The 25,321-nt window shown below is 32.9% G+C and overlaps 2 protein-coding genes across 2 annotated transcripts in view; one reads left to right on the top strand and one right to left on the bottom strand.

The window, feature by feature from the left end:
- The window catches only part of LOC140445261 (inter-alpha-trypsin inhibitor heavy chain H3-like), a 68,266-nt gene that overhangs the window by 14,838 nt on the left and 28,107 nt on the right, over window positions 1-25,321 (top strand). The window contains exons 5-8 of the mRNA XM_072537180.1: window positions 2,498-2,797; window positions 9,130-9,366; window positions 17,698-17,992; window positions 21,740-22,081. Of these exons, the coding sequence (XP_072393281.1) occupies window positions 2,498-2,797; window positions 9,130-9,366; window positions 17,698-17,992; window positions 21,740-22,081 (1,174 nt within the window). The remainder of the gene's footprint in view (window positions 1-2,497; window positions 2,798-9,129; window positions 9,367-17,697; window positions 17,993-21,739; window positions 22,082-25,321) is intronic.
- LOC140445262 (uncharacterized) lies at window positions 11,518-14,129 on the bottom strand. The gene is made up of 2 exons (XM_072537181.1): window positions 13,670-14,129; window positions 11,518-13,422 (listed from the first exon to the last, which is right to left on the bottom strand). Exons 1-2 carry the CDS (start codon window positions 13,710-13,712, stop codon window positions 13,109-13,111), a joined length of 357 nt encoding a protein of 118 aa, XP_072393282.1. The 5' UTR covers window positions 13,713-14,129; the 3' UTR covers window positions 11,518-13,108.

Consider the following 25,321-nt stretch of genomic DNA (forward strand, 5'->3'; position numbering starts at 1 on the left):
GTTTAAGTACGTAAGTTCCTAAATTAACTCCTGCTCAAGTCCAAAGTCCAAAAAATGGTGGTTTTCAGATTCCAGGGCGAGTCCTGGAAGATTGCAAGTACCTGAAATAAAGTAAAGAAAAGTAAATTTATAATAATAAAAATTAAATATATAAATAATATAAATTTATAAATTAAAATAGTCCGTTCACAAGTTTGTAAAAATCACCCATAACTCTCTTGATTTTATTTACTACTGAAATAATAATTCATCTATTTTATTTTTTTTGCTGTTTAATTATTATTATTATTATTATTATTATTGTATTTATACCCCAGGTGATCCTAGATTGCTAACACAAGAACTGGATAAAATGAAAGCCGGTATAATAGCAATTCCAAAGGAGAGATAAACTGGTTTAGAAATTATCGAGAGAAAAGACCATAATATATACTATAGCGGACATTGCACCCAACATCCTAGTTTGGCAGTGGTTTTCTAGTCAGTAAAAAAAGCAAAGCAATTAGTCCTTAACTTTAAACTCATAACTCATAACCAACAAAATATGTTATCTACGTCTTAAAGGAAAATTATTGAACTATAGCTCACTTAGTGTACACGCATCTAAGGAATCAAAAAAGTAAGACGATGAAGAAGATGAATTCTATGACACCTTAGACAAAGAATATGCTCGATGTCCACGTCATGAGGTGAAAATAATTGCTGGAGACCTTAATGCAAAAATTGGCAAAAAGCAATTTTTCTAGCCAACTCTAGAACGTGAGAGCTTACATGAGTAGTAAAAAAATAACGGGCTGAGACTAGTAAACTTTGCAAGCACCAAAAGCATAATAATAGGAGGAACAAGATTCCCCCAAAAAATGATGCACAAAGAAACATGGAAATCCCCTGACAACGAAACCGTTAACCAGATAGATCTCATGTTGATAGATGCAAGGCATTCTTCCGACCTCATGGACGTCACAAGTTACCGACTTTCAAACATAGATGGTGCACCACTTTGTTGTAATAGCAAATATAAGAGGAAGAATATCAAACAAGGCAGGATTATAATGGATATAATGGATAAGGAAATAGAGAGCCTGGAGGCACTGAAAAATGTGGAGTAATTGTGGGCAAAATGTAAAAACTTAATAACTGAAAAGGTAACGAAAATATTGGGCAAAACCAAACCAGTTAAACAAAACAAATAGTTTGACAAGGAGCGCCAAGAAGCAACACATAACAAAAATAGAATATATCTAAAGACAAACCAAGCAGGATGCACAAGAAGGAAAACGGAGGAGCACCAGACCCGAAAAAAAAAAGAAAAAAGATTACATAGAAAGTAAAACGGCAATTTCTGGAAAAGCAAATTTAAAAGCAAAACGAAACTCGAAAGTTCTATAAAAATCTAAACAAAATGATCAAAGAGTTTAAGTTAAGAATATGGAGCTGTAAGGATAAAGAAGGGAATATCCTAAGTGTTCTAAGTATGCAGAAATTAATAGTTGTCATATCCAAGAAGAAGATAACACCGTAGCATATCAAAATGATTGGAATTTATATTTTACCCAAACGAAAGACCACCTACCATTAAAGAGGTTGCCCAAGCCATTAAAAAGCTTAAAACTACCAAATCACTAGGAACTGATCAAATTTGCAGTGAGCTCTATAAGAATGATGGCGACGCCCTGCTACAAGCATCACATAAATTTTGATTTCTTGTTTGGCAAAATAAGACCATGTCCTGTGAAGGATCTCAATGCATGATATACCCGTTACATAAAAAAGGCGATTAGCTCCAGTGTGAAAACGACACACATATAACCCTGTTAACAACTGTTTACAAAATATTAGCAAATATTCTCTGCGAAAGATTCAAACTTATACAGTGGGCATAGTTGAAAAATACCAGACGGATTCACTCCAGAAAAATCAACAATTGACCAGATTCATTCAATAACACAGATCCTCGAGAAACCATTAGAATTTTACATTGGAACCCATCATCTATTCGTCGAATTTAAGGCCGCATACGACACTGTCAAGAGAACAGTACTATACCAATCAATACGTGAGTTTAGTGTACCGGAAAACTTATCCGACTAACGAAAATGACAATGTCTGACTTGTATCCTAACAAAGTTGATGACATTAACATAATAGTGCGTAGCAATAAATAAATTCATACAATCAATAAATTCAGAAATATTAAGAATAAATAAATTTTTTTATTAACTAACCTACTAGTTCTAAGTGCAAATAAATCGTAAATGTTGTGACTGAGTCCGTTGATCCGCTGAAAACAATTAATTGCTTTTTTTACTGATTAGAGTACTGAAAGTTGGATACTCTCGGTATGCCTATTGCTCACTTAGCAGAGCGTTGTCTCAGTAATCGTAACAATTTGCATTTAGAATATAAACAATAATATAATTATATATTATATAATATATATAATTTTTCGAAATACTACACCGTATGCATATAAATACCCATTAATAATATTTTTCAGATCCTGTATCAAGGTAATTTCTTTTTTATTTCATTCGCACCACACAATTTAGATCCCATCCCCAAACATATGGTTTTTATACTTGATACTAGTGGAAGTATGGAAGGATTTAAAATTAGCCAGCTTAAGGATGCCATGTCAAAAATTTTGCCCCAGTTAAACGAAGAAGATGTCTTCACTATTCTTCAATTTGAGAATTATGTTTACGATTGGAATATATACAAAAGTAAAAATAATGTGTTTGGTAGCAGATTAATCCCGAATTATCTGCCTTACGGAAATTTGCCTACTGAGTTTCAGGTAAGCGGAGGTATTTCAATAAATCCCTTTGAAAATAAAATAAAAAAGTATCAGTTAGCTTCACTTTTAAAACAATTTTCCAACAGCAACAACGGCAAATATATGTAAGTAAAGACAAGGGTATATACGTACTCTCCCAAAAAGACAGATATCTGAGGTACTGACAGTTATCATAAGCCCGGATACCTAAGCGACACCACGTAGATCAACCGCCTAGAAGAAAGAGTCAGTTTGTCCGTACATAAATATGGCAAGATTCTCTAGATCCGTCAAGGATTTGCTCCACTAATGCAATGTGATGAGATATTTATCAAAATCTTATAGTACTCTCGACAGCCTCGATTTGGTGTACGCTAGGAATAAACAAGTCGTTGATCTTTTTCATAGCATAGCTTGAGATCGGACATCTAGAGTTGCCAGTTTTTTGTACTTTTCTGAGACAGCGTGCATATTTTAGTTTTGCATTTGATTGTAATTATATTTGTATTTGATTTCTTAATAAATTATTGTGCTTTTGAAACGGTTTTTGAACTGTTAGTGCTTGATATATTCCTCTTTCTCCACATTCCTTGGGTCCTTGTTAGGGCGTGGTGATACTCTGAATATTATTACATTAAAATCATGAATGTGTTGCTTGTGTGAGTCCATTTCAAAAGGTAAAAGAAATAATAAATTAGACTTACTCACAATCAATTTAATTTAACTAATCAGACGACCGGTTTCGCTTTCTACAATATGCAAAGCATCTTCAGGTCACGATACAAAGTTAAATAAATGCTGAAAATAATAAACCCATATTAGGGTGTTATCTAATAAAGATAAAACAAAGATAGGTGATATAAATTATATAAATTACAGTAATTAAGCCAATATTACATGTCTGTGGTTTTTCAAAATGAATAAAATGTTTAAGCAGACAAGGTAAGACCCACAAATTGGTAAAATAGTCTATTAAACTGTAATAAATTAATAAATAAACAAATAAATAAAACATTACTTACATGCTGGTACTCTATTAATTGATGGTTGAAAGAACATGGTTCAAACTATCTTGAATTGTTGATTGGAGAACTCAAGTCAACTATTGTAATTGTTTAATAGTAAACGGGGAAGTTCTTGAGGAGACAGATTTTATCCAATGAAGTAGAGATAGGTAAATGTAATTGTTTGTTTGATGAAAGTAATGTTCTATACCATTAAGTTCTTTAAAGTTATTTATATTTATTCTGGAGATATATTTATGAAATGTGTGTTATTTATTGAGATTTTTATTTTTGTTTTGGGAGGTGATAGTTGTGAGACAATGAATAAGAATAGATGTACAAATTGTGTGGGTGTGCAATTATATCAGCTTGTAATTATCAAATTTCTTTGATAAAGTTATGTTGCAATATGTGGCAAATAGTTGTAAAGTCCAATATATAAAGTTAAAAATTAAAATTGAGACACTTTAAGACACACAGAAAACACAGAGAAAACACTTTAAAAAACGGGGGGACGAAACAGACATTGAATTTAAAAAGGGGAGGATTTTAAAAGAACTACATCTCTTACTTGGAGACAATGAGTTTTTTATGTTATATATCAGATTTTAGAGGTAAACTTGACAAATGTAGGTTAAAGTGTGACAGTTCTTCTTCTATTTTAAATGCTGTAAGTTAAGCTGTAAGTTAAGTTATCTAGTTTTATGAAATAAGCTGATATTAATAAATGTCTAAAATTATTATTATTTTTTTTAATTTTAGATATCAAAGTTATTTGATGTGTTTATATTGTCATACTTTAACAAACTTTAAATAATTCATCCAAGAAGTATATCATACTGATATACTTCTTGGATTATTTAAATTTTCTACATAAAGTTTAAAAAATATGGTCCCCCATGGATCTAGGTTTTTTGTTCACAGAATTTCATTAACATATTACTAGAAACTACATTTTCCTAAATTTATATTAAATATCAGTATTGAACTGGTATGGTACCTCAACTTATTTAACCCAAAATTATTATTACATCCCATCTGGTTTCGAAATACACTCATTTTACAAAATATTTGATTTCAAATTCAACACGTGGTTTGATTGTTCCCAACACAACATTGTAAAGTCGTTCAGACTAGCAGTATTAATTAAATGAATTTTGTTATTCCTAATAATATGCAAATCAACATTTTCAAATAGAAATATTATATTTTAACTATAAACTGCTATAAATTTGAAATTGTTAAAGTGTTACAGAAATTATTATACAAACTCACCACTGTTCATGTCGGTGTGATGATATTTCTGCTCATGGTACAGAAAAGTTGAAATAAGAATAATTTTTCTGTACACCGGTTTAAATAGAGAACTTTTTTTACCTGTTGGTATAACCAATTTCCGGTCCCAATTTATTTCCATTGAAATCTAATTATTTAAAGTTTGTTAAAGTATGCCAATATTAACACATCAAATAACTTTGATATCTAAAATTAAAAAAAAAAAAAAAAAAAAAAAAAAATTAGACATTTATTAATATCAGCTTATTTCATAAAACTAGATAACTTAACTTACAGCTTAATTTACAGCATTTAAAATAAAAGAAGAGCTGTCACACTTTAACCTACATTTGTCAAGTTTACCTCTAAAATCTGATATATAACATAAAAAACTCATTGTCTCCAAGTAAGAGATGTAGTTCTTTTAAAATCCTCCCCTTTTTAAATTTAATGTCTGTTTCGTCCACCCGTTTTTTAAGTGTTTTCTGTGTGTTTTCTGTGTGTCTTAAAGTGTCTCAATTTTAATTTTTAACTTTATATATTGGACTTTACAACTATTTGCCACATATTGCAACATAACTTTATCAAAGAAATTTGATAATTACAAGCTGATATAATTGCACACCCACACAATTTGTACATCTATTCTTATTCATTGTCTCACAACTGTCACCTCCCAAAACAAAAATAAAAATCTCAATAAATAACACACATTTCATAAATATATCTCCAGAATAAATATAAATAACTTTAAAGAACTTAATGGTATAGAACATTACTTTCATCAAACAAACAATTACATTTACCTATCTCTACTTCATTGGATAAAATCTGTCTCCTCAAGAACTTCCCCGTTTACTGTTAAACAATTACAATAGTTGACTTGAGTTCTCCAATCAACAATACAAGATAGTTTGAACCATGTTCTTTCAACCATCAATTAATAGAGTACCGGCATGTAAGTAATGTTTTATTTATTTGTTTATTTATTAATTCATTACAGTTTAATAGACTATTTTACCAATTTGTGGGTCTTACCTTGTCTGCTTAAACATTTTATTCATTTTGAAAAACCACAGACATGTAATATTGGCATAATTACTGTAATTTATCTAATTTATATCACCTATCTTTGTTTTATCTTTATTAGACAACACCCTAATATGGGTTTATTATTTTCAGCATTTATTTAACTTTGTATCGTGACCTGAAGATGCTTTGCATATTGTAGAAAGCGAAACCGGTCGTCTGATTAGTTAAATTAAATTGATTGTGAGTAAGTCTAATTTATTATTTCTTTTACCTTTTTTATTATTACATTACTGTCTCCATTGGCTGCGATCCTGTGCCATATGGACGGCTTCTTGTAGGTTTTCCATCAGAGTCTTGAACATCCATGTTTCAGCTGCGTATGTAGCAATGGGAAAATAAAGGTCAACCTGAGCTTAGTATTCCTTGTTATTATTCGGTCTTTTGTACGGCTATTTTTAAGGAAGCAATATCAGAGGAACAACAGGGTATATCAATAAACGGAAAAATCTTAAAAAACATAAGATTCGCAGACGACACCGCTGTTTTTGCAGGCAGTCTAGAAGCATTGCAACGCTTAGTAAATAGATTACATCAAATCAGTATCAAATATGGACTAGAAATGAACGTTAAGAAAACCAAGTTCATGATTATTTCTAAGCAACATACAGTAGGAAGGCTAGATATCGAGGGAAAACAAGTAGAAAGAGTGAATAACTACAAATATCTGGGAACCTGGGTAAATGAAAACAATGACCAAGGTAGAGAAATAAGGACACGCATTGAAATTGCAAGACAAGCATTTATAAAAATGAAAACAATGTTTGTCAATCGAGACCTTCCTCTGGATCTGGGGATAAGAGCCTTAAGATGCTACGTGTTCTCGACTTTGTTGTATGGAATGGAAAGCTGGACACTAAAAGTGGATAATATAAAGAAGTTGGAATCATTTGAGATGTGGTGCTATAGAAGGATTTTGAAAATACCATGGACCCAACGAGTTACAAATGCAGAAGTGTTAAGAAGGCTACAACAGGATTGCGAGGTCATAAAGCACATCAAAACAAGAAAGCTGGAATATTTAGGCCACATTACCAGAGGTGCGAAATATGAGATATTAAAGCTCATAATGCAAGGTAAAATCAAGGGTAAAAGATCCATAGGAAGACGAAGGATTTCCTGGCTGAGAAACCTAAGAGAGTGGTATAGTTGCAGCTCAGTAGATCTTTTCTGAGCAGCTGCCAATAAGGTACGGACAGCTGTGATGATAGCCAACCTCCGATAGGAGAAGGAACTACAAGAAGAATGTACGGTAGATTATTATTTGCTAGGTCTTCGATCATTATTTTTTGTTTTTCCGGTGTTGATCTGAAGTCCGAATTCTTCGCTTATCCGGCTTAGCCGTTCAGTGATGGTAATCACTTTGACTTCAATCTCTGCTAGATACGTGTGTCATCTGCGTATTTCAGGTTGCTAATTTTTCTGTCACCTACAGTGATTCCTTCATCCCATTCGTCTAGTACTTTGCTCATTAAATATTCAGGATTTAGGTTGTATAATAATGGTGATACTATGCAGCCCTGTCTAGTTCCTTTCTTTGTTTTAAAAGTATCTGAATATATTCCGTGTATTTTAACTTTGGCTGAGTTTTTATCATACAGATTTCTAATTAGATTAACTTGGTGGTTAGTTACTCCCATATTTTCCATTATACTCCAGAGAGGATCCCATTTTACTGAATCGAAAGCCTCTATGTAATCTACTAAACAGAGCAGCATTGATATGTTGTATTCTCTCACTTTTTCTATTATCCATCGGTTGTTCAGTATCTGCTCCCGCGATTCTTTTCCTCGTACTAGTCCGCATTGTTCATCGGTTATCTCTAGAAGTAGAAAGTTCTTTACCCGGTCATCGATTATATGTAGCAGGACTTTGCTTGCATGAGAAATAAGGTCAAGTAATCCTTTTTTGTGTGGATAATGATGAAAGTTGATTCGCACCACTCATGAGGCCATTCACCTGTGACCCATATCACGTTGCATATATCCAGTATTACATTTACTCTAATCTCGCCCATTGCTTTTAGAGTATCCACTGGTATGCCATCGATTCCTGGGGATTTTTTGTTTCTTAGTTAATTAAGAGGCTTCTCTACTTCTGCTCGTCAGACTATTGGTTCTGCCTCTCTGATTGCTCGTTTCTTGTGTTCTGACTCTGACGTATCTTTTCAAGAGTAATTGTTTCATATCTTAGCAATTCTTTCTGTCGGTTTTTACTTCTTCATTATCGTATTGAATGGCTTGAACTCTTGGTCCAAATATTTTTAACTTTCCTTAATAGTTCATGACTTTCATGGCCTGGGCATGTTGCTCCAGTTCTTGACACACGTTATTTATATGGTTGTTTTTATCTCTAGTGCTCATACCTTTTATTCTCCTGTTTAGTTCCGCTATTTCTTGACTGTGGCTTGCTGCTTTTGTGATATGTTGTAGCATAACTCTTCTACTTCTCACTAATTCTAAGGTTTTTCCTGACATCCAATGTTTGTTCTTTTGGGATTTACGTGGTGTGCCGTCTTTTTCGCTGAATATATCTAGCTTTTTATTCCATTCATATCATATCAGATCTAAATATTGCCGTATTGCTGACTCCATACCACTGGTAAAGGTTGTTGAGTCAGGATTTGCTTCGTCGTAAGTATTATTCCATAAAGTACTCCAATATTATTCGTTTAGGGCATTCAGAATATATTTTTTTTTTGTTTAGACGTTGTAAAATAAAAAAAAATTGAAAATTTATTTAAAAAAAATATTGAATAACCTTGAAATCTCCATTGCTGACCACTTCATATGCATAAACAGCATAATAGATATAATTGATGATTATTGGCTTATATTATTGGCAATTCAATCGCTTTGGATTACTTAATTATCCCAGTAAAAAAATAGCCACCATTTCCCAATACCAAACACTACGGTTATACACTCCAAAAACAATATAATACTACAATCTACGATTAAATTTTTAATCATTTTTGTTTTGCAGTCGTATATCCCTTCGATAATTCCAGCCACTAAGGAAAATATTGCAACAATGACGGATGTCATTAATAGCTTTTATGATTCTGGTGGTACGAATAGTATAGGAGGTTTAGAAGTTGGACTAATGGCTGTGTCGAAAACCCAACAAAAATATCCAAATAAATATTTACCCATTATGGTCTTTCTCACAGACGGAGTTCCAAACACTGGTGTTAGTGATACAACTAAAATCGTTGAAGTGGTAATTTAATTTCATATTATATCGCTATTTATTTTAATTTATGTTAAAATGTTATCTAAATTGAAAATTTGGAATTAAAAACTTACAATGTGCTGAATAGTCGAATAAAACTATGAGAAATTCTAATTTGTTACATTACCGTTTCAATAAATGTAATAATTTTAAAATGCAAAAAAAAAGTATATTCAAAATACAGATACAGATACTGGGAATAAACAGAATCACGCTAAGACACGTAAGAAGCCATAGGTATTATATTATGCGTACGGTTTTGCTTGCCTATTAAGTTATTAAAACTTAGTAGAGTTGCTACTTGTTTAGGAAGATTATGTTTCAGTTTGTAGCAAGTGCCATTAATGAACTTTGCTTGTTAATCGTTGTAGTTATTTTTTACTTTTATTTCCTAAAGTGGATCTTGATTGAATTTTGACAATGTGCCAGTTTTGACAATGTGGATCTTGGTTTCTAAATATGTAACTATTAGTATTAATATTTGTATTTTATTCTTGTTTTGTTCTGTCAAGTAATTATAGTGTTTTTATACATTAATGTTCATAATTATATTAAATAATTATTTTTAAATATCGGCAGGATCAATTAATAATAAGTATACAAAAAAAATAAATATACTACGTCGGTGTCAAGGACGTAGTACATTACCACTCGAAGGTTAACAGCCTTACGTAGGGCACCAGTAGCACTTAAATCAATTTTTTTAAAATATAATCAATGCTCTATCAATTCGTAAAATGGCATAAGCATTTTTTTTTACAAAAGAGATTTTTTTTTCAAAAAGAAAATTCCGTTTTCACGGAAAGTATTCCAAGAAACCGTACAGTGTTCACATATTTTACTCCCCTTGATTTCATCTTCCAGTACTCTCAAAGGCATAAGGGATAAAATTGTGGAAGAACTTCGTCGGTCTATTGTTCAGTACAGTTAGTTAAATATTTCAGAATGCGTAACATGGTACCGTAATCCTGATTCGGGAGAATGTATTAGGTAAATTAAATGTATTAGTATTACTTAGCTATATAAAGACCGGTTATTGTGATATAAAGTTTTAGTTGTTAAGCAATATTTTATAGAATGTCATAATTTCTATAAAAAGTATAAATAAATATGTCGAAATAATTGGTGTCAAAAGTGGAGTGATTGTTTAACGTAACTTATCTGGATGGGAAGTGGGGGATGAAAAGAGAAGAAGAAAATCCAGGTGCAAGTTAGTTCACCTTGCAAACCCGCGCTCAGGTGTTTTGAAGGACATAACGGTGAGCTTAGGGACTTGGGTTGATAGATTTGGGATGGGGGTATATTTAAAAAGTTTGGAAGAACTGAAATGTACCAATAAAAATAAGGGAATTTGGTACAAAATTAAAGGGGAAAAATAAAAGGCACCACCTAGCCATTTGTCGAGGGACGAGGACAACTCGACTGTTCACCTATGAGATTTTGGTTTAAAAAGGATAAAAAAAATAGGCGAAATCTATAAAAAAACCAATATGCATACATAGTAAAAAAAGCAAACACACTTACCTTATAATATCTCTACATTTCTATCAGATTTACCTTCTTATTAGTTACCAGAAGAAAGGAAGATTATAGGAAAGCAATAAATAAATAATAGCTACAAATTAACAATTTTTATTACTCAAATGTTTAGCCAGATAAACAAAAATACAAATTAAGATAAATCAGGTATTACGCAAAATAGTTCTAAAATTAGGTGGAATACCTTTATAACTGGGTAAAACTGCAAAATAAATTCAAATAGTAAAATTTAGCAAGAGTACTTAGGCATTACCTTAGTTATAGAATACTATCATAATATTACCATCTATAAAAAATTTTACATATTAATTAGCTGAACAAAAGGGCACAACATTCCCTTTGATTACCAGAGCACTGAGATGCAAACTGTTAGGCCGTATTGACAAACAAAAATTATTACTGTAATGGTTTTTTTTTCTAAATTTAATATTTTTAGCTTTCAGACTTGCTTAAGGAAGTTTAAAAAGTATCTGAAAAAATGTTTAAAAAAATCTTAATCCTAAAATATTGATTTTATTAATGTCCTACATAAAGGACAGGTGTAGGTTGTTGATCTTTTAAATCAAAAATAATGTCCTTCTCATAGGACTTTGGTTGCCTATACTACGAGATAAGTAAAGATAAAAAAAGGAAAAAAAATTAAAGAAGTTAATATGTCTTTTATTTTTGACACTACAAAAACAAGATTCATTTTATAACCAAAAAATGTACATTTTCATGAAAATCACTAAAACAACGTCTTGCAGTTGTAAAACATAAGAAAATTGAATATTTTTTGCAAAATATTGTTGTTTTCATGGAGCAGCCATCTTTTCTGCATATGTTTTGTTTAGGGGCATAATCTTTTTGTTGCCTTCGTATAACTGATGGTAAAGGAGTAATAGGCGTTCTTCTGTGTTTATGTTTAGGCATTAATTGAACTACATCTTCTTCATCGCTATCGCATTCGTTATCCATATCATTTTGTTCAATTAGTTTCCCTCCCAATTTTATTTTATAGTGTCTCAATTGCCAAATATTTTTACTGCCTTTACTTCTTTCATGCTGTCTATATTGAAGCCAAGCTTTGACGACTGCTAAATCTATGAAGTGGAAAATAACCCGTATTGTCCATTTTTTGGTACGACTACGCAACGGACAAACGGCAAGCATACGATCTACTAAATCCACCCCACCCATATTTTTATAATACTCCTTAATTACTTCTGGCCGGCAAACTTGTTCATAGGATTTATTATTTTTTTACCACCGCTTACAATAATCTATATTCCCCGAGGAAAAAAATAACATTATTACTGGTTTGTTGTCCATCGACCGTGTGAATGGTTCCAGTTCCATAAAGTCCACGAGGCAATAATTCGGTACAAAGCTTTGTGGTAGTAAAATATCAGTCAAAGTATAATTTATGCCCTGGTACCAGTGATCTTACTAGATACAATACAGCTGACTCTCCTAATCCAAAACCGACACTACATGATTGTGGAAATGTTAAATCCCCTTGATATATAATTATATCACAAACAATTCCTTGTGGGGTGGCCAGAACAAAAACTTTTAACCCTGCAGGATTTGGTTTATTGGGACAATACTGACGAATTGGACATCTACCAGAGAATGGAATAATCATTTCGTCGATACTTAAGGATTCAGTGAGTTCTTGAGTGTGACAACCTTCACATATCCTATCAAATAAAGGCCTTATTTTCCAAATCTTATCGCGTCTTTGTTCCACATTTATATCGGAATCAAAAACTAATTTTAATAAAGTTCTGATGGCATAAAAGCGTTGACGGCTCATTGCTCCTGCAACAATAGGGATTCTCCAAATTTCCGCCCGATACATGTCTCTTTGTGGATACTGCAAAGTTGAAATGCCGATAAAAACTTTTATTTCGTGTAAAGATAACTCCAAAGTTTTTCCTTTATTTAAAATAGCGGTTCTATTAGTGGAATTCACTATTTCCAAAAGAATAGTATCATCAATATATTGATAAAAAAATGCATCTCACTCCCGGGAGCCTACACCATTTAGTAAATATTCAGGCTGTAACAATGATGATACCTTCGAAGTAAATTTGCCACACCATTTATCAGTTAAAGTTACAGTATCATTTTTATTAACTCTAGATTGCATGCTTGTCGTTTGTCTACCTCTTTCCACGTTCATTTTTCTTGCAATACGGCCACGTCCTTACTCTCGTTCATGTCCCTGTCCTCGTCTTAAAGAATGTCTTTCTCGTCCAGAAGAATGAGGTTGAGTTACAAAAGACGTATTTGAAATAGCTGGCAAAGATACACATCTAGAAACATCGCTGGAATTACTTTCTTCTACAATAGGCGAAATATATCTAGATATATCTTTAGAATTTGTTCCTGCTTCATCAAAACTGGATGTGTCGTTTTTATTTTCGAAATCTAGATTATTGTCATAGTCATCACTTGTAAAGTCTTTATCCGATGCATCTGAATTATTGAGCACCCCTAATAATTCCTCCTCTGATAATGCTGAAAATAAAAACTGTAACCAACAAATGTCCTATACAAAGTACATAAAAAATGTTAACGTAGAGTATTTGCCACCGTTTGCATGCATAAAGGATATAAACATTTTATCTGTTATTACTCATTATTTGTTTATTTTTTTGAAAAACTATACTGTTTACATTAATTTGCAACCTTTTACGAATACAGTGAATAAAAAATGTGCTGCAAATTATTTATGATTAAATATATATTTGAAGATAGTACTTACCCTTTTTTCTCCAAACACACTCACTACGACTGCTTTGTGCCATTGTCACAAAACAAATGAAATTATGCACGTGCTGTTGGTTTTGTAGTCAAAATATTCCAATAAAGTGCCACACAGGGAACTTAATACATTATTTTTAGGAGGCACTACGAGAATTCAAATGTTATGTTCTACCAATAGTACACTTCACCAAAAATAGCTGAAAGTCTGAAATTCTAACTGCCTGCGCGAACAATGAAGTGAGAACGCACTCGGAAGGAAAAAGATAGCCTGTACGCGCGGGTGAACTTTAAAAGATAGGTACAATCGGAGACACAAATATAGAAACGTAAAGTTTGAATAGTTTCTAATATGTTCCGTACACAATTATTATTACTGTCATTACTTTTCTTCAGTATATTTCGTTTGTGGTATTTGTTCTACAAAGTGAGATGTAAAAAATAGATCCAACAAAAACCGATTGTGTTGCTATAAATTATGGCATTATAAACAAAAAATTATATTTTTATATTTACCGTTTATGCTTTATATTACCATTATATTGACCAAAAGGTTTCGGAGAAAATAAACGTAAGCAGTAGGGTAATAAAGTAGTAATAAAATCGTCTAATTCAATACTAATAGAAATTAGATGTTCGGTTCCGGTGAAGCATAAATATGGTGTCTTTGTACTAGTACCTTTTGTTAAAAGCGGTCTTTATCTTTGAATATTTACCCAAAGTATGAAAAAAGTGTAAACTCTGAGAACAGGTTAATTTACAGAGAACTGTGTACATATTTAAAAATACGAAAATAGAATGGTAAAAAATGAGATATTTATAATATAACCTTTCTCGTATCCATTCCCATAGCATTTGTCGTCATCGTTTTATTCAGTCCAGTTCCGAGGCATCTTGACTATTCCATAACAAAATATTTTTCGCAGGACTTGTTCCCGTCAAAAACGGTAGATATTAAGTGAACGCTCAGTGCGAGATCCGTCGGATGACGAATGCACATCATGGACGTGATTATTTTTAGACTTTTAGCTATTTTTAGTGAACATTTTCGGCCAGGAGATTAAACGCAGATAGACGTCGGTTCACTGCGAGTGGTTCAGTGGATGTGGGTTCGGTCCCCAGCTCGCTGTACAGAAAAACAAAAAAAAGTCTAACGCAACAGTTTAAAATTCAAATGAATCTGCGGCTTAGACTAGAATATGCTGGTGTCTGATCGGCCTATGGTGGAACAGTATGGCAAGAGATAGGGGGTTGCGGCTCGGTGATACTCCTCCATAGATCCCTACCGGAAGGGCGTGACGCCAAAAAAAATACCGGGTATATATAGGTTAAACGCAACGGTTAACAAACAGAGCTGTAGATATTGGAGCAGAGAAAATGCTCACTGGGTGTGTGAGACTCACACGCAGTATCCTAAAAAAGTTAAAGTTGGGGCTGGTATCATTAACAATAAAATTATTGGTCCTTATTTTTTTGAGGGCACAGTTGATGGTGAGGTTTATCTAGATTTTTTTATTAACTTTTTAGTGCCTACATTACGAAGATTTTTTTTTGATGTTAATCATCAAAATGAGGTAAATCGATCTATTTACTACCAACAAGACGGAGCTGCACCGCATTTTGCACATATAGTTAGAAATTATTTAAACGAGGTTTTTCCCAATGGGTGGATTGGAAGACGTGGAACGATCGAATGGCCGGCTAGATCCCCCGATTTGACTCTTCTTGATTACTTCTTATAGGGTTAATTAAAATCTTAAGTATATTTTAATAGACCAAACAGTATTGCTGATTTAAAAGTTAGGATACCGGAAAAAACTAAAAAAATAACCCCCGAGATCGTACAAAATGTTGTACGAGAATTCCAAAATCGCCTCGGTTATTGTCAAGAAGTGAATGGTGGTCATTTTAAACATTTAATTAAATTGTATCAGTCGGTCAGATAGCCAAGCGGGCTAGGCGGCCGATTCTCATTCGCTTCACTGTCGAATGGTTCAGTGGATGTGGGTTCGAGCCCCAGCTCGGTGTACAGAAAAATAAAAAAAGCTAACGCAGCAGTTTAAAATTCTCGATTAATCTGCGGCTTAGACTAGAATATGCTGGTGTCTGATCGGCCTATGGTGGAGCAGTACGGCAAGAGATAAGGGCTTGCGGCTCGGTGATACTCCTCCACAGATCCCTACCGGAAGGGTGTGGCGCCTAAATACCGGTGTATATATATAATCAAATTGTAAAGTACATTGAAAATACATTTTAAATATTATGTAACATTATTGTCTTCATTTAACCTAAAGTTCTATGATAGAGACATTATCAAAATTTTACATCTTAAAAATCAATTTTCTCAGTTATGATTGCACCAAACTTAAAAAACTTTATATTGCTGAACAAAGGACTAAAATTCCTTTCTAACAAGGTGCCATCCGACCACCTTTATTATTTAAAATTTTCGATGGGGTGCTTATAATTCAAAGGAGGTGTTGGAAGGGTATAATATTTTTATACTGTAAATTGTCAATTTAAGAATAAAAATCAACCTGTTTCAGGTTTTTTTCACATAGTACATAATAACGTTAAAAATTAATTTATTTCATACATATGAACCGCATGGTATAAAACTTTAATGTAAATTGTCTAAATGAAATGTTTACGCACTCACTTAAAATCAGCCGGTGGCGAATTGAACTCATTCTGCCTTGATGTCCCGTAATAATTTGTTGAGATGCAAACACGACAGGTACACCCAAAGAGATGAAAATGCGTTCATGTCTCGTCATCAGAAATAAAATGGTACAACAAAAGGGCGGTTCGGTATGAAGTCTAGCCATGAAATCCTAGGAAGATAAAAATATTCTATATATTGAGTTTTGATAAATCTACAAGAAAAATATTTAAACTTACCACTTTAGATAATATCTAAATATACATATTATGTGGGTTTTTCGCCACTAAACAATAAACGTGCATCTGCCGATATTGTGACAGTAAACTACGAAATGAGATAAAGTCGGGGATTCGGTTCTTTTTATTATGAATCGCTAGTCTAATTAAAATTGTATAGAGATGTCTTTATTAGCTCTTGAGGAAAAGAGAGTGTATTCGTAGTACCAGTTTGTTCTCTTGACAAAATCCTAATTTTTATCTTAATTACACCCAAAGTCGAATAAAGAGGAAATAAAATGTAGTCCTCGGCGATATTACGTATTTTTCAAAATAGCCCGTCTGATACAGGGTTGATAATATGGAAACTAAAAAAAGGCATGGCATGATACAGTATCGTCGAAATTTTTAAATTCAACAAAAAATTTAACTGTTATACATGTACCGTTTGATAAGTCTTATGTGAAATTCACTAAAAGAATTTCTACGAATCCTATACTCTAAGTTATGACGAAAGACAGATGAAAACATAAGTGAAAGACAATTTGGTTTCACAAATGGTATATGAACGAGAGATAATTTAGTGGGTATGTCTTCGCAGGTTTTACGAGAAGGCATTCCATTTTTTTTAGAATTTCCTATCGCTTTTTTTGGTGCGTTAAAAGATTCACTTCCTATTTCATTGTATATAATTATAAATATGTTGAAAAAGACAGAAAAAATTCGATTTCACGTTCAAAGCGTCTATGTATCTGTTGATACGTATTTCGACTTAATAATTCTCATCAGATCATTCACGTTAAGAACGGCTATGAATAACTGTTCTGATGAGACTTATTAAGTCGAAATACGTATCAACAGATACATAGACGCTTTGAACGTGAAATCGAATCTTTTCTGTCTTTTTCATTTTATTCGGATCCACTCTGTATGAGTACAAGAAACAAATTCGTTAAGGATTTCTGCTTAGTTGAGGAGACATGTCGTGGAATGCAAATTTTAGATTCCCCATGTCTCTATTAACATCTTTATCAACGTCTGGCTATGCCTTGCAATTTTTAGAAGGCTCCAGATTAAAGCAGAAATCTGAATTTGTTTCGAAACTATCTTACCGATTTTTTATAAATATGTTCTTTATAAATGTTACAGATTACGAAATTAAACAAAGCTAGCTACAATGTTCCCATATATTCTCTGTCTTTTGGAGAAGAACCAGATATAGATCGAACATTTCTGCAAAAATTAAGCGGACTTAACCCAGGTGAAGAACAAAAAATTTCTATCGATTTGGATTCATCGACATATATTCAAGGTTTCTACAAAAAGATTTCAGGTCCTTTGTTAAACAATGTCGCATTAAACAATTTACCACCATCAGTTGAAGTTACACAAATTTATTTCCCAATATATTTTCAAGGATCGGAATTGATGATTGCTGGAAAAGGTAGACACTTCTATTTAAAAAAGTAATTAAGTGATAGGCTTATATCGTCGGCTTAATTCGCAAAATTCGTAACTCCACATATAGGTGGTTGTTCAATTGTTCTTAGGCCATTTTTTTTTCTCCAAGTAAAAGGGGAATGTAACGATAAGATTACTGTATCGTTACTTATAGATGTAAAATAACTGAATTCTGCCTGTAAGGCTTTACATTTATATTTATGTGTATATTAACTATACTGACATATATATTTTTTATCTTTGACTTGTAAAAAATACTTTTGTATTTATTTCTTACCAATAAATCATCTATCTATGTTTGTAAAAGGCAAAGGACTTGCTAGTTTATTAAAAAATTTTACTTAGATTTGGGTTCATTTTCTTAAAAAAAAGTAAAAAGCACAAAAATTCATTTTTTTGATTCGTTTTACGGTTTTTGTCATCAAGTCCGCAAAAATGATTCTATTGCTATTATTTTTTCAAGTTAGGTAGCCAATTGACTACTTTAGTAAATAGTTTATACTGCGCTTGAATTCTTTCGTTACTTTAAAAAAAAATTGTCGGAATTAGTCTTGTCCCAAAATGGGAACATTGGCATCATTGAGTACAATAGCTAATATGCCCTAATAAATTATAATATCGTTTCTGTTGGCTCGTAAATTTTTAAGGGCAATAACGATTAGTGCAAGTGTCTTTCAAGTGATAATAGGAATTTAGGAATAACAAACAGTCGATCAGAGCTGTTCAATACGAACACATGTGCACTTGGATTTTTTCTGTCTGCATTGTTTACGCTGAGAAAATTAGAATGGATACAGAAACATTTTATGGTTAAGCTTAGAAAAATAATTTTTCAATTTGGGTCTAATTCATCAGTTTTTCTTAAGTCTTCCTTCTTTCTTGAAGTAAGTACATAACTAAAAATAAAAATCTGTTGGTTCATTTTCTTTTGATACATATATTTTTATATTACCGTATCTATGCATATACCGTTCTTTTGAACCATGTCTCTTGGATATTTCATTGTTTTAGGAAATCCGTACGCCGACACAGGGATGCTTTGGAAAATATGGAAACCTCAATCTCCTCTAACATTGATGTTGTAATAGTTCCTCCCAGTTCAGGAGACCGAGATATTGATAGTGACGAGGACACGCTTGAGGACCAGATTTTAGACGTGGTTGACATGCCAATAGAGGTTTCTGGACAGGTAGAAATTCATGATGGTGATGTCGAATCAGATGACGAAGGAGAATCAGTTGGAAGTCAAGCACCACAAAAATAGAGAAAATCTGAAAAAGTGGTAATCCAGCAAGAAGCCCAAGATTCACTTAAAGTAGAAGCCGAGCATATGGGTGAAACGGAGTTTGAAATATTCTCTTTGTTTTTTACTAGAGAAGTTATTAGTTCTATACGTAATCGAAGCGAAACTTACGCTCGAAGAGATCACAATTTTCATAATTTTACAGTTTCTGATAGAAGATATTCGTCAGTTTATTGGCTTGCTCCTGATTAGCGGATATCATAATCTACCCAGCGAAAATGACTACTGGTTAACGGCGGATGACATGCAGGCTCTAATCTTTGCGAAAACAATGAGCCGTGAAAAATTCAGAACAATAAAAAGATATTTTCACATTTGCGACAACTCTAATTTAGCTAACTTAAAAGTAACTTTAGTTTAGCTAACTAAAGTTTTATCACTTTTCGAAAAATTACAAATTATTATTCAGGAGTTTGGAGTTTTTCATAAACATGTAAGCATTGATCAATCAATGGTTCCATATTATGGAAATCACTCAGCTAAAATGTTTATAAAAAATAAACCAATTTTAGATTCGCATTCAAACTATGAATGCTATGTGGAAATGATGGATATTCACATAACTTTGATATTTACTGCAAAAAATCGAGAATTGCTCAAACTCCTTTGGAACTCGAGTTGTAAATAATATGTTAGAAATTCTGCAAAATGCAAACAGCCATTTTGTATATTTTAGTCATTTTTTCACCAGCTACTCCCTTCTGAAATCTTTATCAGAAAACGGTATACGGGCTTTTGGCACAGTTCGAGAAAATAGGATCAACGAATGTCCTTTAGTTTCATTGTCAACCATCAAAAAACAAGATCGAGGGACCTATAATTACAAATCAGATGAAAAGATATAACTCAACCAAATTTGATAAGACAATATAACATTGGAATGGGTGGTGTTGACCTTTCTGATCGTTTAGCTGCTTCTTATCGTCCCCGACTTATATCAAAAAAGTGGTGGTGGAAATTGTTTGCTCATGCATTGAATTTGGAGGTTGTGGCAGCTTTTCGCTACTTTCAACATGTGAATGCAGGAACAAATATAACACACCTTGAGTTTCGCAGAAACGTTGCCCTAGCACTTGTAAAAGCAGGATCAGGCCAAAGAAAAAGAAAAGGCGGTACATCTGCCCCTGTTCTAAGCGATATAAAATTTGCCGGGATAAATCACATTCCCGAAGGCACTAACCAAGGGCGTTGTGTTGTGTGCTATAAAAATAGTAGACTTCAGTAAGTGTGAAAAGCGACTTCATAAAAATGAATGTTTCGGCCAATTTCATACACCTAATAAATAATTGTTTTATATGTTATCTTATTTTTACGTATTTTAGACATTTTTGTACTAATAATAAACCTTTTTTCAAATAGTTAAGTATTTTATTTTTAGAAAATACGTAATAGCTACATGCCAACGTTCCCAAAATGGGAACAACATGGTGAAGACAAAATACAGCAGCAATATTTTTTTTACTTCAAAATCTACTAAAATATGTCAAATTTAAAAGACCTTTTACATATTATCTGCTTACTCCAAATATTTAATAAAGACGCCATTAAAAGGTTAAAGGCAAAGTGGATGACGGCTGGAAAGATTAATTTAGATCAAGGTTTGCTTTTGCATTGAAGAGAAGAGGTAGTAGAAGAGGTGTAAATCATTTATGTAACAGAAACCTGTCGATACATATTCGCAAGAAGGTCCTGAGGTGTTATGTGTGGTCTATCCTATTATATAGTTGTGTGATATGGACATTAAAAACCACAATGCTTAACAAATTAGAAGCATTCGAATTGTGGTGCTATCGACGGATCTAAAAAAATATCATGGGTTTTGCACACTTCCAATGAAGATATTCTTAAAATAATGAATTCAGAACGCTCGCTCATAGATGTCATAAAGAGAAGAAAAATAGAATACTTCAGCCATATAACTAAAGAATCCAAATACCATTTACTTCGCCTATACAAGGAAAAATAAAAGAAAAGAGATGAATTGGTCGAAAGAAACTTTCATGGCTACGTAATATTAGACAATGGTGTAGTACGACAGTAGAAGAATTATTATTACACAGCAGCCGATAGAGAACGGTTTCAGGAAATTGTAAACATGATTACAACTTCTAAATACGGACACGGCACCTAAAGAAGAAGAAGAAGATTTTGAAGTGTAGTGTCTGCGAGATTTATTAAAATTAGGAGTTTATTTTACAACCTATAGTATAACATTCATATTTTTACATATTTATCCAATGAATAGAGTTGAACTAGGTTGACATCTGTTTTACTCATAACAATGTTACAATAATCAATGTTACGTTTTATCTACATATTTAATACATCCTAAATTCATAAAATAAACATAATATTACAACCTAGTACTTCTATGTTGAGTTAAGCTGCTATACATCTTAATTATTTCACATAATTTATCTATTCTAGGAATTGGTGGTAAAGTTGCTATGCCGATTACGATTTCAGCAAACTCCAAAAAAGGTTCCATGGACTTTGAAACAAAGATAGGTATTCCTTTGGTAAAATTGGAACGAATTTGGGCCTATTTAACAGTAAAACAATTGGCCGATCAATATCACGTAACAGGAAATACTACGCTTGCCACAATTGGCACAGAAATAGCTATGAACTATTCCTTGGTCACCGATTTTACTTCTTTGGTTGTGGTCAAACCAAATACGCCCGATGAAACTGTGACTATTGAAGATGCTTACAAGGGGATATTTCCAAGAAAGCCTAGTGAATTACCAATGTGTAATAATATTACAAGTACGTATTTTCATAGATATAATAACACAGGTCTGCAAAAAAATATTTTTAGAAAGTTGTTTGAAATTCAATAACTGACTTTTATGTACTTTTCAGCGCTGATTTCAAAAATGTAACCCATTTTTATCTATCACGTCAGGTTTTCTCACAAAGTAGGGAGTATGTTTACGTATAATAACGAAATGTAAGCAATTTTTCACCTTTTTCCAACGTTATAAAATTTAGTTTATTTATTAATTAGGTTCTAAACTACATTTCCAGTACACTTACATTTCCCTTTAAGGTCATATGTCCTTATGATACCGCTTTCGCTTTCTGTCGATGCTTTTTTTACTGATTTTTCGCCTGTGGATTCGTTGTGGATCTCTTTTCATCATCCAGCAGTGGTCTGCTGTCATGCTCACGTTATATCTTCCTTGTTATCTTCTTTCCATTTCTTTGAAGTCTTGGTGAAATATTTTACCCTACTCTTCACTGACATCACCAATGTTTGTCGGAAAGTAGTCAAGATGTGAGTGGAGAAAGTGAAATTTCGTGATGTTACAGCCCAGCTTCTTAAAGTAGTCGGTCATGCCAGTGATGATTGTCTTGTAGTTTGGATCTCTTTTGTTAACTAGGAAACTAGTAACAACTAATTTAAAATATGTCCATGCTGTCTTAGACTAAAAAGGTTTCTTAAAGTTAAAAGGGAAAAGTGTTAATAAAAATAAACATCTCAGAACTGAAAAACCGTAAAAAGAAAAATGAAATAAGTATCAAGGTTGAGAAAGCAATAGAAACGGTAAAGACCTTGGTACAGACAGACGTTGAAGTAACATGGACTGCTCTAAAAACGAAAATAACAAAGATAAAAGAAGTCGACATCGGGTTCACGAAAAACAACAGAAAACAAGAATGGATAACGCAAGAGATCATGGACCTCATGGATGTAAGACGAAAATATAAAACAAACCCATATATAGAATACAAACGGTCAATAAAATCATTAGATAAAAGTGCAGAGAAGCTAAAGAAAACTGGATGTCAACCAAATATCTAGGAATTGAACAATTTCAGGAAAGATACGACACCTTTAATGTTAATAAAAAAGTGTAAGAAATGACAGGTAGATACAGAAAGTGACAAGAAACAATATTATGAAATAATAATAACGAGATAATTATAGGTACAGAAGACAAACTGGAGAGATGGAAAGAGTACATTCAGACACTTTTTGACGATGATAGACCTTATTCTCCACCATCCACGGATGATAGAATAAATAAAAGCGGTCCAAAAATAACAAAAGTATGTTATTTATACAGTAAAAGCTCAGAAGAACGGAAGACAACAAAAGTAAAAGCCTCAACTTAATAACAGCACTATTTAATAAGATAATATGACACAGGTAAAATACCATCAGACTGGCTAAAATCAACATTCGTAACATTACCAAAAAAATCCAATGCCTCACACTGCGATGACTATCGAATATTAAGCATGATGTCTCATGTCCTTAAAACCTTAAGACCAGAATCATTCATACACGAATTTACAAGGAGTGTGAGTTTCAGATGAGTGACACTCAATTCGGATTTCAAAATGGATTGGGATCACGAGAAGCTATTTTTGTCTTAAATGTGTTAACACAACGATGCAGAGACATAAATGTAGATGTATAATGTATGTTTTATTAATTATCGAAAAGCATTTGACTGCGTTAACCATCAAAAGATGATCGAAATTCTGAGAACAACTGGAATTGACGAACAAGACTTGCGAATTATCTCAGAACTATATTGGCACCAAACGGCAATAATTGAAATATAGCACACAACATCCGAAGATATACGAGTCCGACGAGGAGTGCGACAAGGTTGCGTCTTATCACCGCTATTATTTAATCTGTATTCGGAATCTATATTCAAAAAGCATTAGACGAGGTTACAGGTGATATCAAGATTAACGGAACCAGCATAGAAAACATCAGGTACGCTGATGATACCGTAATAATAGCAAGCAATGCACAAGAAGTACAAAATGTAAAAAATGCGGTAGTTCGTCATAGCGAAATGTTAGGTTTATATCTAAATGATTGCAAAACTAAAATTCTAGTATTATTAAAGATACCAACAAACGACGTACATTTATATGCCAAGGGACAAATAATAGAACAGGTAACTTCCATAAAATATTTGGAAGCAAATATTAACAGCTAGTGTAACCCAAAAAAAGAAATCCTATCAAAAATCGAACAAGCGAGGAAAACACTCATGAACATAAAAACATTTTTTACAAGGTCAGACCTTAGTCTAGAGCTCAGAATTCGAATGATCAGATGTCACGTTTTCTCTGTTTTGCTTTATGGCTGTGAAAGTTGGACAATGGACTTTGAAACAGAAAAAAGAATAGATGCTTTGAAATGTATATATACAGTCGGATGCTGAGAATTCCATGGATACAAAAAGTTACCAATGATGAGGTACTTCGGCGCGCATGAGTAAACAAATGAATTACTCAGCATATTCAGAGAGAAAAATACAATACTTGGGTCATGTGTTGAGAGGTGAAAGATATGAATTACTCCAGATCATATTGAAAGGTAAAGTGCAGGGCAAAATATCAGTTGAAAGACGCCAGAACTCGTGGCTGAAAGACCTGAGGGGATGGTTTGGCCGCTCATCCACATAAATCTTTCGCGCAGCAGTTTCCAAAGCTACAATTGCCATTTGGGTCGCCAACTTTCGTCACAAAGTTGAGATCTGTCATTAGTTTTCTAATGTCCAGTCCGACACAGATTCCTTCCTTTATCTTTGCCGTGGATAAACCAAGAAACTGTCCACAAAGATATCTGAAACAATTCCTTCTTTAGTAAATGCCTTGACAAATTGTTTCATCAGCCCCAACTTAATGTGAAGTGGTGAAACTAACACCCTTTTGGAATCCACAAGGTTTTTCTTCTCAATATGTTTAACCCCTACTTGTAAGCTTTCTCTCAAGAACCAACCTTTTTTGATGAAGTGTTGCTTTCTGTTTCTACTGTCCCATTCACAGAGAAAGCAAGCGTTTTAAATTACCACATAGTATCCATTTGTGTCGGAATAGCAGATTTTTCTTAAAAACAGTTCAAGGTTTTCGTAACATTCAAGAGAACCGAGTGTCCAACTGGTAAAGAAGCATACTTATTGCCATTGTGTAGAAGTACTGCTATAAGCCTTCTTTTTAAAGAATCAATAAAAAGTCTCCACTCATTAGGAGCAT

This window comes from Diabrotica undecimpunctata, chromosome 7 (genome assembly GCF_040954645.1).
Source record: "Diabrotica undecimpunctata isolate CICGRU chromosome 7, icDiaUnde3, whole genome shotgun sequence".
Taxonomy (NCBI): Eukaryota; Metazoa; Arthropoda; class Insecta; order Coleoptera; family Chrysomelidae; genus Diabrotica; species Diabrotica undecimpunctata.